This window comes from Lathyrus oleraceus, chromosome 4 (genome assembly GCF_024323335.1).
Source record: "Lathyrus oleraceus cultivar Zhongwan6 chromosome 4, CAAS_Psat_ZW6_1.0, whole genome shotgun sequence".
NCBI lineage: Eukaryota > Viridiplantae > Streptophyta > Magnoliopsida > Fabales > Fabaceae > Lathyrus > Lathyrus oleraceus.
In genome coordinates this window covers 98,995,934-99,007,911 of record NC_066582.1, presented here as the reverse complement: position 1 = coordinate 99,007,911, position 11,978 = coordinate 98,995,934, and the positions used below count along the sequence as shown (strand labels likewise).

Below are 11,978 nucleotides of genomic sequence, written 5' to 3'. Positions count from 1 at the left end.
GATTCGAGTATTTCAGCTTTGTTCTGATCTACCCGTTTCCCCGGCAGATTTTTCTGGTTCCCAGGACCGAGTCCTTCCATTGATTTATTTTCATGGAAATCCCCTCATGTCTCCAGCAGTTTTCAAGTCGTAGCCTGGCCTATGCATAACTTTTATCCCCCCAGAGTCTCTGTCTCCTCAGTGAACTTTCCTTATGGAATGCACTATTCTTCTGTGGACTTTCAGTCTCTTCCAAATTCTTTTCCTTTGTGGCAATGTGTTCCCCACAAAGATTATTTTAACATTCATATCATATGCATCATGAGGTCTCTTATGGACCAAAATTCGTTTCTAGATGTTGTTATTTAAGTCCATTCTACTGAGTTGATACAAAGATTTTAACCTTCACATCCTCAGTTAGAATGTCCTTAAATAGGGGCAACTGTGAGACCCCAATTTTGACCCTAAGATCCCTCATGCTATCTCATCATATGCATTGACTTTGGAATCATACCTTGGCATCCTCCTTACCTCTCATTCATTGGATTTGCATTGGGAGAGATCACAAGCACATTTGATTGTATCATACTTTGTTTTTCATTATTTACTAACCAAAATACAAAAAATATGTCTATGTATAACTTTGTTTCTTTTGTAGGTAGTGTGTGCATCCACCAATGCTTCATCAAGCTCACATCTAGGGTTTAAGACCCTCACTGCAAGGAGATCAATCAAGATATAGTTCACATTGGTTCTATACATCATATATGGGTTCCCATGATCTTCATTTATCATTTTGATCAGGAATTCACCAAGAGTTTGAAGCTTGTTTGCCATGGAAACCCTAATTCATCTGGGTATCTTGTGTGACTTCCTCAGCAAATTTCTTCAACATTGATCAAATATTTCAAGGGATACTTCATTATACATCATCTTATACATATATGATCCTCCATGAGTCCCAAATATCAAGATAAATTCAAGTTTGCAAGTTGGTTCATGGTGGTTGACCAGAGAAAGTCAACTGGTCAAAACTAGGGTTCCCTAGACCCTATCTCCTACAATTTTTTGTCATATGAAAATCATTACAAGAGAAACGTTACTCCTTGTGACTATCCAAACAACTTTCATGTTGAAGTCAAGATCTAGTTTTGCTTGTAAAGTCATTTTTTATGGTGAAAGATTATAGGTCATTTTGTTTGTACCCTAGTTAGGAGGTCAACTTCCAAGGACCATAACTTGCTCAATTTTTATGATATGAAGGCCATACAAGTTTCATGATCAATTTCAAGATGCCCTCTCAAACTTTTATTCTTTGATAAACTTCAAATTCAACTTTCAAAGGCATGTGCCAAGAGGAAACATTATAGGTCATTTTGGGCCATTACCATTGAACAAGAGATTTTCCTCAACTTCTAAAATACGTAACTCCTTCATGCCAAATCTAAAATAGGTCAAATTTGTGACCAAATTGAAAATGTTTGAAATAGCTTCAACTTTTATGAAGGAACTTTTTTAATTTTAAGCCCATAGCAAAAGTTCTTCAAGGTGGAAGAAGTGAACATTTGACTTGGGACTTAGAAAATTTTCAATTATGTTTGATTTTCCAAACTTCCACCTCAAAATTAATCATGATCCAAGCTTCAAATGGAAAAGTGTTCAACATGAAAGTTGTTCCCCTTGATCTCACCTTTCCAAAAAGTTCAATATCACTTCATTTGGCCAAGGATTGGATCACTTGCGCATGGCTTTTCTTCAAGGTTCCATTTGGATGAATCTCATTACCATTTCCCAATTCCAAATGCATGACTACATGACACACTTTCAGCATCCCTCATGATCAACTTTGGACCTTTTGACATCATTTCATGGGCCTATCACACGCCCATACATTCATGCAAGTGAGAATTACTATTTTTTGGCATTTTGATGGAAGTGTGTGGAAATGAATTGTTCAGCCTATAAATACATTGCCTCACGCTCAGAATTAGGGAAACCTTGCCCAAGCTTTGATCCTGCAACTCTACCCTTCACCATTAGAGGATAAACTTGAAGGGTTTCAATTGAAAATCGAGTTTCAGTTTCACTTCTGTTTTAAAGTTGAAACTCCAAGAATCCAAGCCATTCTTTGATCCAATTCAACTTCTGCAAGCTTCTGAAGTCAAGTCAAGGCCTATTGGAAGCAAGATCAAGCAAGATTCAAGCTCCTTAAAGGTGATTTTTCAGAAACTTCATTTCTTCAACTCTCTCTCAATTCTTCACCATTCTCTTTGATTTTTGGTTGGATGAAGTCCTACTAATGTAGGCAACAAGATTGAGTTGCTTTGAGGTCAAATCGAAGCAACTCAATTCATGATCCTCAAAATTCAAATCCCTATATCTTTCCATATACTTGGAATTGGAGAAAATTGAGACCAGATTCGAGCTCCTGAGCATTTTCTCTTTGAAAGAATGTCCTTATTTTTCATTTTTCATTAAGTTGAAGGTGGACTAGTCCGGTGAGGTCTACAGGAGAAGATGATCGAAGCCTTAGCTCCGGTGATGTGTTGGCACGCCTCACAACCATCTGATCATGTTAATTTGTTTTAATCTGAGCCATTCCTTTGAAATACCAAGCGTGTGTTGCATTGACTTGAGTCCACCATGGACTGCACGCGCGTGGCCATCAGATATGCCACTTCAATTAATGAGGGAGATCTGATGGCCCTTGTTTTTTTTTGAATTTCTTTTGAATTTCTGATTTTTCATTTAATCCCTTTATTTTATTTAATTCATAGAATTTTCATTTTTAATCCAAAAAATATGGGACTTTCACCAAAAATCTGGAAATATTTTTCTCTTCCATATTCTGAATTAAAATTATTTTTTTAGATTAATTTGGTTTTTTCATGAATTAAATGTTTTTGTGCATTTTGTTTAATTGTTTAAAAATGCTTCTGACTTTTCAAAAATAGTGAATTTTTTTGTCTAAGGTCCTTTTACCTTGTTTGACCTATGATAAATCCCTTGGCCATTTATTTGGTGTTTTGAAGGGATTTTAGGTTTTGACCAAATTAAAATGTATTTTAATTCATTTTTAATTGGATTTTTAATTTATTAATTATTTAAAAATATTGTGGAGCCATTTCTATGGTCTTGTGATGTTTGACTTTCTGTTTGGGCCTTGGTCAAGGTTGATTTGACTTCTTTTTATCAAAACCATTGGATTTAGGGGATTGATGAAATGTAAATTTCATCTCCCAAAATGAATGGATGGTTTTGATTTGATGAAATTTCTCCCATGACCAATTTGTGTTTCTATCTTCCCCTCCCTCTTCATCTTCATCTCTATTCTTTCTCATTCCCTCATTTGACCAATGAAATCTCTAATGTCTAAAGGATAATTGATTCATTAATGACCTTGTGTTAGATGAATCAATACAAGTATGATTGAGATAGGTCATTCCCTTTTGACTTTTCTTTTAGTGTGTGGTATGTTTTAGAAGTTTGGTTCTTCATACCAAATCTCTAACATGCATTAACACCTAAATTTTTATTGCCCGACCTCAGATAGTTGTGACTTCTACATAAGTCCAATTACAATTGCTTAACATAGAGCTAAATTTGACCCTCAAGACATAGCATTCTAGTAAGTGGGATTGTAAGCCTCCCATTATTCATGACATTGTATGGAGACTTGACCTTTTTTCCTTTCATGGGAGCTAATGGCATACTTGTTGAATTATCCAAGTTGGAGCCCTTCTCATGGAAGATGTCTTGGTTCAAGGATCCATACTTGTGAATGAATGGTTGAGTGTTCTCCAAAGAATGACTTAATCAATTAAAAGTCACCATTAACACTTGACTAACCTTTGGTAAATTCTTGTTAACATTGCTTTATTTTCAAGTCATTTACTTTATGCGATTTAAATTTCAGTCATTTATCATTCATTGCCATTTACATTTCATATAATTTGTTCATGTTTATGTCATTTTCACTTTGCTCATTTGAGCCATATCTTGTGATTGTATATATATTGTTTGCGTGTTTTGGTTTTGTTTGTGGTCTTAGGACCTTAAAATACCTAATAACAACAAAAACCCTAAAAAACACTTGATGGACTGTTAGAACTTGATCTGAACTTTTGGACTTAGGATTAGGCAACATTCCCCATGCAAAAAGACTTGGCCAATGCCAACATTCTGAGACTGAACTATTATAAACTGAGTCTTCATCTGATGCAAGCCTTGAGATTTATTTGAATTCATCTGCTACTTTGTCCTTGTGCTTAATTGTTATTTGGATCTTGTGTCTAATGTTTTGCTTTGAGTTGATCAAGGAATAATTCATCTGATACATGGGAAGACAAAGAAGACTGCTAGCTATGGGAATTGCTTGCTTGGATGTGACTATCTTTATTTGATGCCTTAATCTTTATGATGTCTGGACATTGCTAGTTGCTTATTGATCTTTGCTTGATTCATAGTCCAAGGGAAAATGAGTTTCTATATGAGATTCTTGTCTGTTGGATTGCATCCCATTGGTCAGATCTTTTCAACTCTCAACTTTTAAATTTGTGCTTAGGATAGCCTCTTCGTCTCCCCCCACTTCTTTAATTTCAAAATCTCTCACCCTTTTCAAAAACTTTCTTTGCTTGTAATTTTAAACTTAGACTTGATTTTAATTATTAGAAACTTTGGCCTTATGCCATTGATTTTTCAAACTTTTTCTTAATCAAATTTGTAAATAAACTTAATCATCTTGACTTAAAATTTCAAAAGACAAAAAGAACTAATAACCCCATTTAAACCTTTGGCCTTTTGTGCCTTTTTACTTAATCCTTTTGTTAAAAGCAATTCACCGACTTCTTTGAACCTATTACCACAAACTACGAGGTTTTGATCCCTCATTTTTATGTTGGTACGTAGGCACAAGACCGAAAGTCTTGTCAAACACAAAAATATAATCAATGAATTATTTTCTCATCCCCACACTCTATTTTTATCAAACATCTTTTATACTAAACACATATGCACACATAAAAAAGGGCTCCCTAGGAGTACCTAGGACACTTTGGGTGCTAACACCTTCCCTCTGTGTAACCAACCCCCTTACCTGTAATCTCTGGCATTTTATTAGTTTTGATGTTAAAACTTCTTATCCTTGGGTTTTGTTCGTACTTTTCCCTTTTTCCTTTGGAAACAATAAAAGCGCGGTGGCGACTCTGGTTTTATTGACGTTAAGCTTATCCATAGCTTGATGATCATGAATTTACCGCTACACCCAGTAATTTTTCACTGCCTCATTTATATGTATATATTATTAAGCAACTCTTTTACTTTCTATCAACCCTTACTCCATGTAATTTTAATAGATTATCAACCCTCAATATTAAAGAGATTCAATTCAGTCAACATCAAACATGTGCATCGACTGGAAAATCAAGAAGCTAATGACTTAACTCAAACTGCTTCAGGATATAAATCTCCAAAAAGAAAATAGTAGAACTTATCAAAGTAAAATAAAAGTTGATTTCACCCAGTTTTCTCCCCTCAAAATCGTCAAACTCAAAACTGGTAGGGGTAGAAGGGTTGGAAGACTTGCAAAATCCTGAAATTTTTGAACCTAAACTTTTTTTAAAAAAATTCATTGACGATTTGTCGAGCAATGATTAGCAAAAAAACATTCATATAATTCTTGGAAAACCCAACAAGGAAAATAGATCAAAATATCAAACATAAGGCATTAATCTATGCTATTATTGGTAATGAGTTGTTTAAAAAGACTCCAGAAGGAGTTCTTTTGAAAAGTCTTAGCGAATGTGAAGCCTGTTTGACAATTTTCAATGTCCATATTGGACCTTGTGGCGCCCATAAAGCAGGCCATAAAATGAAGTGACTTTTGTTTCGACATGGTGTATATTGGCTATCTATGTTAAAAAATTGCATATAATTTGTCAAAAGGGTGTTAAGAATGCCAAAAGCATGCAGGGATCCAACATATCACTACCATTGAGTTACACTCAATTATTAAGAATGCCAAAAGGGTGTTGAATGTATCGACCTGTTGGTTCGATTGACCCGTAAGTTAAGTCGAAGTCAAGAACGATTTGAAGGAGTCTCAGGAATAGATCCATAAGATTAGGATCACTCTCTCTTCCAAACATGTTCAGAAGCTTGAAAGATCACATAGCAACCTGAGTCGACACTTTTTTGGGTTAAAGACTTAGAATATTTTCAAGTCCAAAAACTATGCGATGTTGAGATGTTTCAGCCTTTGACGAGGGTAGTTAAAGCATTCGGAAACGATTATCAACGCAGTTTTGACCATGTTTTGTGTGATTTTCAGCAAGACGCGTGGAAGAAAGTTAGAGCAAAGCAATCCCACGTAGTAAGAGACACGTCGAACATGTAACCAACAACTGATGTCGACGGTTATTTTAGGACTAATATATAATGCATACTTATGCATTATAGTTAATGTTGCAAAATTCTCATTCATTCGAACGAAATAGTTTGTGAAAAATGTGAGTCTGCATCCACTTTTTAGATTCTCTGCAAATCCTTTGTATTTCAAGCATTTACAATTAATCTTATTTACTTCGGTTACTTGTTTATTGTTTTTTTATCTTTATCCAAATTTACTGCCCATATTCAATTGACTTATTATTCAAGCACCATAAATCCAAATCACATATTTTTTATTGTATATTTTCTTTACATAAATTATTTTTGAAATTTTTTGAGTTAATTTTTTAAGTGAACTAAATTTATTATTCTTTATTAAAAATATATGTAAACAATTTGAGAAAGATATCCCATTAAATTTAAAATTTAATCTATTTAAACATATTAACTAAATTTTAAAGTATATTCAACAAATTCCAACAATATTAAATAATTTCTAAGTAGTTTGGAGGTGGTTAGTGATTTGTTTTTCAATTAATTAAGTTAGTTAATTTTCTGTTAAGTTTGTTATCTTTACCAGTAATTTCTCACCGCCTCCTTTGTATGTACCTATCTATTATTAAGCATCTCTTTTACTTTCTATCAACCCTTACTCCATGTAATTTTAATAGATTATTTTCTTTGGATTATTTAAACAAAGTTTAAGTTGAGTGAGAAGAAGAATAAAAAAGCTACAATTTCCACTTTATAAACTGTTGTCAAATAAAATTTTATAAAATATTTATCACATTTAAATCGTAATTAAATAAAATATTCTTTTGTAAACTTTTTGTTTTGTTAGAGTTAAAATGTGGCTAACGTATTAACTGATTTGATAAAATAGAATCTTATAAACACAAGTTAAGATAATCCAACAAGAAAAGCTAAACACAGTGATTGAATTCGCAGTGCATCAGAGATGAGATGTTATTTTTTATAATTGGTAAGAGCATAGTTGGAGGAAGTAAAAAGGACAAAGAGAGACATCCATTATTATGTGAGAAACATTTGAATATTATGATATGAGGTTAAAAGGAAGCATGTGGGTTCTGTTTGTTTTCTGGCTTTTGAGGTGTGAAATTTGTTTGTAGGCTGTTGGAATTTTGCCTATGGGGTACTTGTCATTGTCATGTATAAACAAACTGTATTTTGGAATATATTAACCACAATAATACTACCTTACGTCACCTCATTCTCTTGGTTTTTTCTCAACCAACTTCAACGTACATCTCATTCTAATAAGTATTTAGGGTTAAATACATTACTATTGACGTGGTATTATTTACTTAGTTATACCAAATAGACACTGTATTCGTGTATGATTTTATGTATTTTCTACGTATTGTATTTTGTTGTGGAGGAATAGATGGGAGGAGTTAAGAAAGACTTTGTCTTATTTTTTATCTCTTTCTAAAACAACAACAAAATAATGACTCTGTCACATTCTATGAGGGATAAACAAATACTTTTTTTAAAGTGGTGTAAGAAGATTCTAGCTAATGTGTTAAGAGTAATTTCGAGGATCATTATTTTGTACCAAGAATAATAACTTTCAGGATCATTATACTTTATATTGGTGTATTTTTAATTTTCTATTAGATGTTAGACTTTTGATATAACAAGTATTTCTCAAATGAAATTCATCTATAAGTGTAATATCCACAAGACCACTTTGAATCCTATCGATTATTTTTTTCCTTCTTCCTTCTCTTTTCTCTCTTAAATTTCATTCCCTCTCTTGATTACGTTTTCTTAATGATGAAATAAGAGTGAGATTAAGAAAGATAGAGAGTTAAAAAAAAAGATCCAAGTCCTGAAAAATCTTTAGATTTTATGACAATATTATAATGATGGTTATATATATATATATATAATTCGGAGAGAATATGAGAGTCAAATATTTTAGAAAAGGGATTAAATAGATTGTTCTCCTAAAATCATTTTAAATAATCAGTTTTACAAATAGATACTTAGATAACAAATGGAAATGAAAGATATTGAACATTTTATAAAATGTACCATTGAATTGATATTTTGGTTAACTTAGAATATTAGAAATTACAACAACTAAAAAAAGAAGAAGTTGCTTAAATAAGAAATACAACAATGATCATAATTCAATTTTCACACAAAAATTCAATTTAAATTTTATTAATCGAAAGATTAGTCTAACATCAAGAGTTTATACATTCATAATCATTTGAAAGAATATTAAATGATTAGATCTAACACATACATATGTTTATTCAATAAATCACTATGAGCAAATTAAGCCTATCAACATATGATTTCTAAGAAAACTATAAAAAACCTAAAACATGCGAAAATATAGAAAATTTAAAAGAGGCACTGAAAGAGAAGATTGCACCAGGGTTTATATTGATTCAACGCGTTCGTCCTTACTTTGCGCCTAATCCAGTCTCCAATTACGGACCATTAAAAATTTATAGTCTTCCACTATTTTGACAATTTACAATATGTGTTTTATACGATCAAGGAACCCAATACTAAAATTTAAAACAAAAATTAACAATTTCTTCTTGTGTTCTACATAACCCAAGCAGATGAAATTCCAAGACATTCACTTAGTCTTAATCGTCCTTTGACTCACATCCAAGATCATCTACAAACATCAGTTCTACAATAATTTTACTCGATCCTACTGATACCTTATATGAATTATTCGTTTATCTGAAGGAACAAAAACTCCAAACGTCGTTCTGCAATAACCTTTACTCAGTTCTACTGAAGTCTTTAGTGGAGAAGAATTCTTTTCTTTTTTCTCATTCTGGATTGTCAATTTCCAACAACACCACACAATACTAATCTTGACTCGCAACTCAAGAACTTTACAAACTTCAACGATAAAGACCATTCAAACAAATATTGTGATTTGCTGTACTTTATGATCTCATTTTCTCTAAGAATTGAGAAGCAAGAAACTCATGGTATCTTGTTAGAGGTTGGAGATGAATGCAGATTCAAACAAATATTGTGATTTGGTGTACTTTAAAAGCTAACAACTCTATTTTGAAAGACTCTCAAAGTTATGATGTTGTCACACACTCTTAAAAATATCACAATATAATTTGTATATGTGCTTGTGATAAATTACTAAAATTGAGTAAAAATACTCATTTGATTCGAGTCATGTGCAGTGAGTATGATTCGAGTCGAATGAGAAAATTATTTGAACCAAGAACTTAAAATTCAAAACTTGACAATTTGATTCAAATTGATATTCAAGTCAAAGAAATCTTTAATTCGAATCATGCTGACAGAATTGAAATCTTGATTTTGAAATGAATCTAATTCGAATTTTTTATTTATAATTGTATTCATTATTGGGAAAACACAAACAAAACATAGAGAAAAAGAAGAACACAATAAAAACACAAGAGATTAACATGGAAACTCCAAAATCGGAGAAAAACACAACCGTTGTCAAATGACAACCAAAGAATAACACTATGTAAAAAATTGTTATAACACATAGACTACCTTCAACCACCCCAAAACCCCAATACACACGCGTTCTCCAAAGCAAATATTTAACTACCATTCACAACACTCTAAACCAAGAGTATAAGAAAAAAAAATATAAAAAGTCAAATACAAACTTAAAGTACTTTTGATTTGTGCATCTTGGAACGAAGAACTTGAACCATATATATAGTCTTTGAATTTCTCTTCCTTCATAAAACTAAACGGCGTGGGACTTCAAAAAACTTGTATCCTATATATAGATTTGGACTATTTCTTCAATCACAGAAATAAGCGATGTGAGATTTCTTTAACATATATATTTTGTAATTTTGTAGCGTTTGTCTCTTGTGGTCATGTAACATTGGTCTCATTGGTCCTTCCAACTCCCCGAACTCCCCAACACTCATAATACTTAATTATTATTTTACATTTTATTTTTTATTTTATATAAATTCAAGATAGGTGATTTGTAAAAGCATGAATATAGAAACTTTCTTAATGAAAAACTTTTTTTAAAAATTATGTGAATAAAAAATATATCTATCTGATGTATAATTAATTTAAATATATTAATTATTCAATAAACTTTTAAAATAAGTATCTATTATAATAAGAATAAGAGGAATTATTACAAGGAAACAAAACCAAATCTGGCAAACATGTTATTAGTTACTTCATTCACCAACCTCACTGTTACATAAGCCTTTAATTTTTTAGTTAATCAAACAGTCCTCAACTTTTCATAACCTAACCCTTCATGGAAAACTCAAAACTTCCACATCAAACTCTCAACAACAACAACAACAAAGTTTCATTGATCCCTCATCATGAAATAGATAAATCCAACACTAAGAAAATTCCAAAAACATCAAACAAAGGTCATCAGAAAAAGTACCTAGGAGTGAGACAAAGACCCTCAGGAAGATGGATAGCTGAGATAAAAGACTCATCACAAAAACTAAGACTATGGTTAGGAACTTTTGACACAGCAGAAGATGCTGCTATGTCTTATGACTCAGCTGCAAGGCTTCTTCGAGGTAGAAATGCCAAAACCAATTTTCCAAATACTCGTGAACAAGATTTCGCCATTTTAGGAAAGAATCCGAGAGCTTTTCACCTTCTTAAGCATGCAATGATGAAAAACCATGCAGTTTCATCTTCTACATCTGTTTATTCTACTGTCATGATGCCATGGAAAAATGACGCGATTGTCGAGGAAACTATAGTTTGTTCTATTGCTGATGATGAAGGTTCTTCTACAGGGTTTTCATTTGGAAGTTCTAAGGTTTATTCTTCTGTTGTTGTTGCTCCTTCTTTCAGTGCTTCTTAATTCATTTTGCTAATTAATTAATATTAGTGATCCCTTGAACAAGTTTGTTCTTCATTATTTTGTTAATTCAAGTTATTAGTTTATTTATGTTCATTGTGTATATGATGTGGTGGCAATATAATACTAGTATACTATACATCATTGGGTTGAATTGAACTTATAAGATATAACTGTTGAGAAAGATTGCATGGATCATATAATCTTGTAACTTGATAAAAAAAATTATGGTTAAGTACTTCATAAAATTAGAGGGAAAACTCTAAGGAAGAAACTAGAGATTAGTAAAGGATAGAGTATAAAACAAAATAAGATAGAAACTCATTCATCTATCTATTATCTCAATCTTAATTTTATCTTCAGAGCCGTTAACTACAATTTAATTCTGACAAATTCAATAAAAATCTTATTTTATTATGGTTTAATCGTGATAAATATTTTATAAAATTTTTTAAATATATTAAATTTTAAATAGTATGCATTAATCCACCTTATATATTCTCAAAGATGGATCTGTCTATTATACCTCTCATAAACTTTTATAAATAAATCACACATTCATAAATAAATATGTAATTGTATGATAACACACTTACTTATGCAATTAAAATAAGGTTTGTCCACTAACACCCATTGGATATATCATAAGAGATTAAACCACTTAATTAATAAGAAAAGTCAAAATTTAAATTTCAATCAAAAGAAGTATAAACGTTTTATTTAATGTGCGACAGACTTTAAATAGAACTACTACCTGTAA

At 31.7% G+C, this 11,978-nt stretch overlaps 1 protein-coding gene across 1 annotated transcript; it reads left to right on the top strand.

Moving 5' to 3' along the window:
- Positions 1 to 10,624: 10,624 nt before the first annotated feature.
- LOC127135243 (ethylene-responsive transcription factor ERF096) lies at positions 10,625 to 11,381 on the top strand. The gene has a single exon (XM_051062012.1). The coding sequence runs from the start codon at positions 10,649 to 10,651 to the stop codon at positions 11,219 to 11,221; it is 573 nt and encodes a 190-aa protein (XP_050917969.1). The 5' UTR covers positions 10,625 to 10,648; the 3' UTR covers positions 11,222 to 11,381.
- The last annotated feature ends 597 nt before the right edge of the window (positions 11,382 to 11,978 follow it).

Excerpts from the sequence above, each read along its gene's own strand:
- LOC127135243 (XM_051062012.1), top strand. The coding sequence starts at position 10,649 with ATGGAAAACTCAAAACTTCCACATCAAACTCTCAACAACAACAACAAC.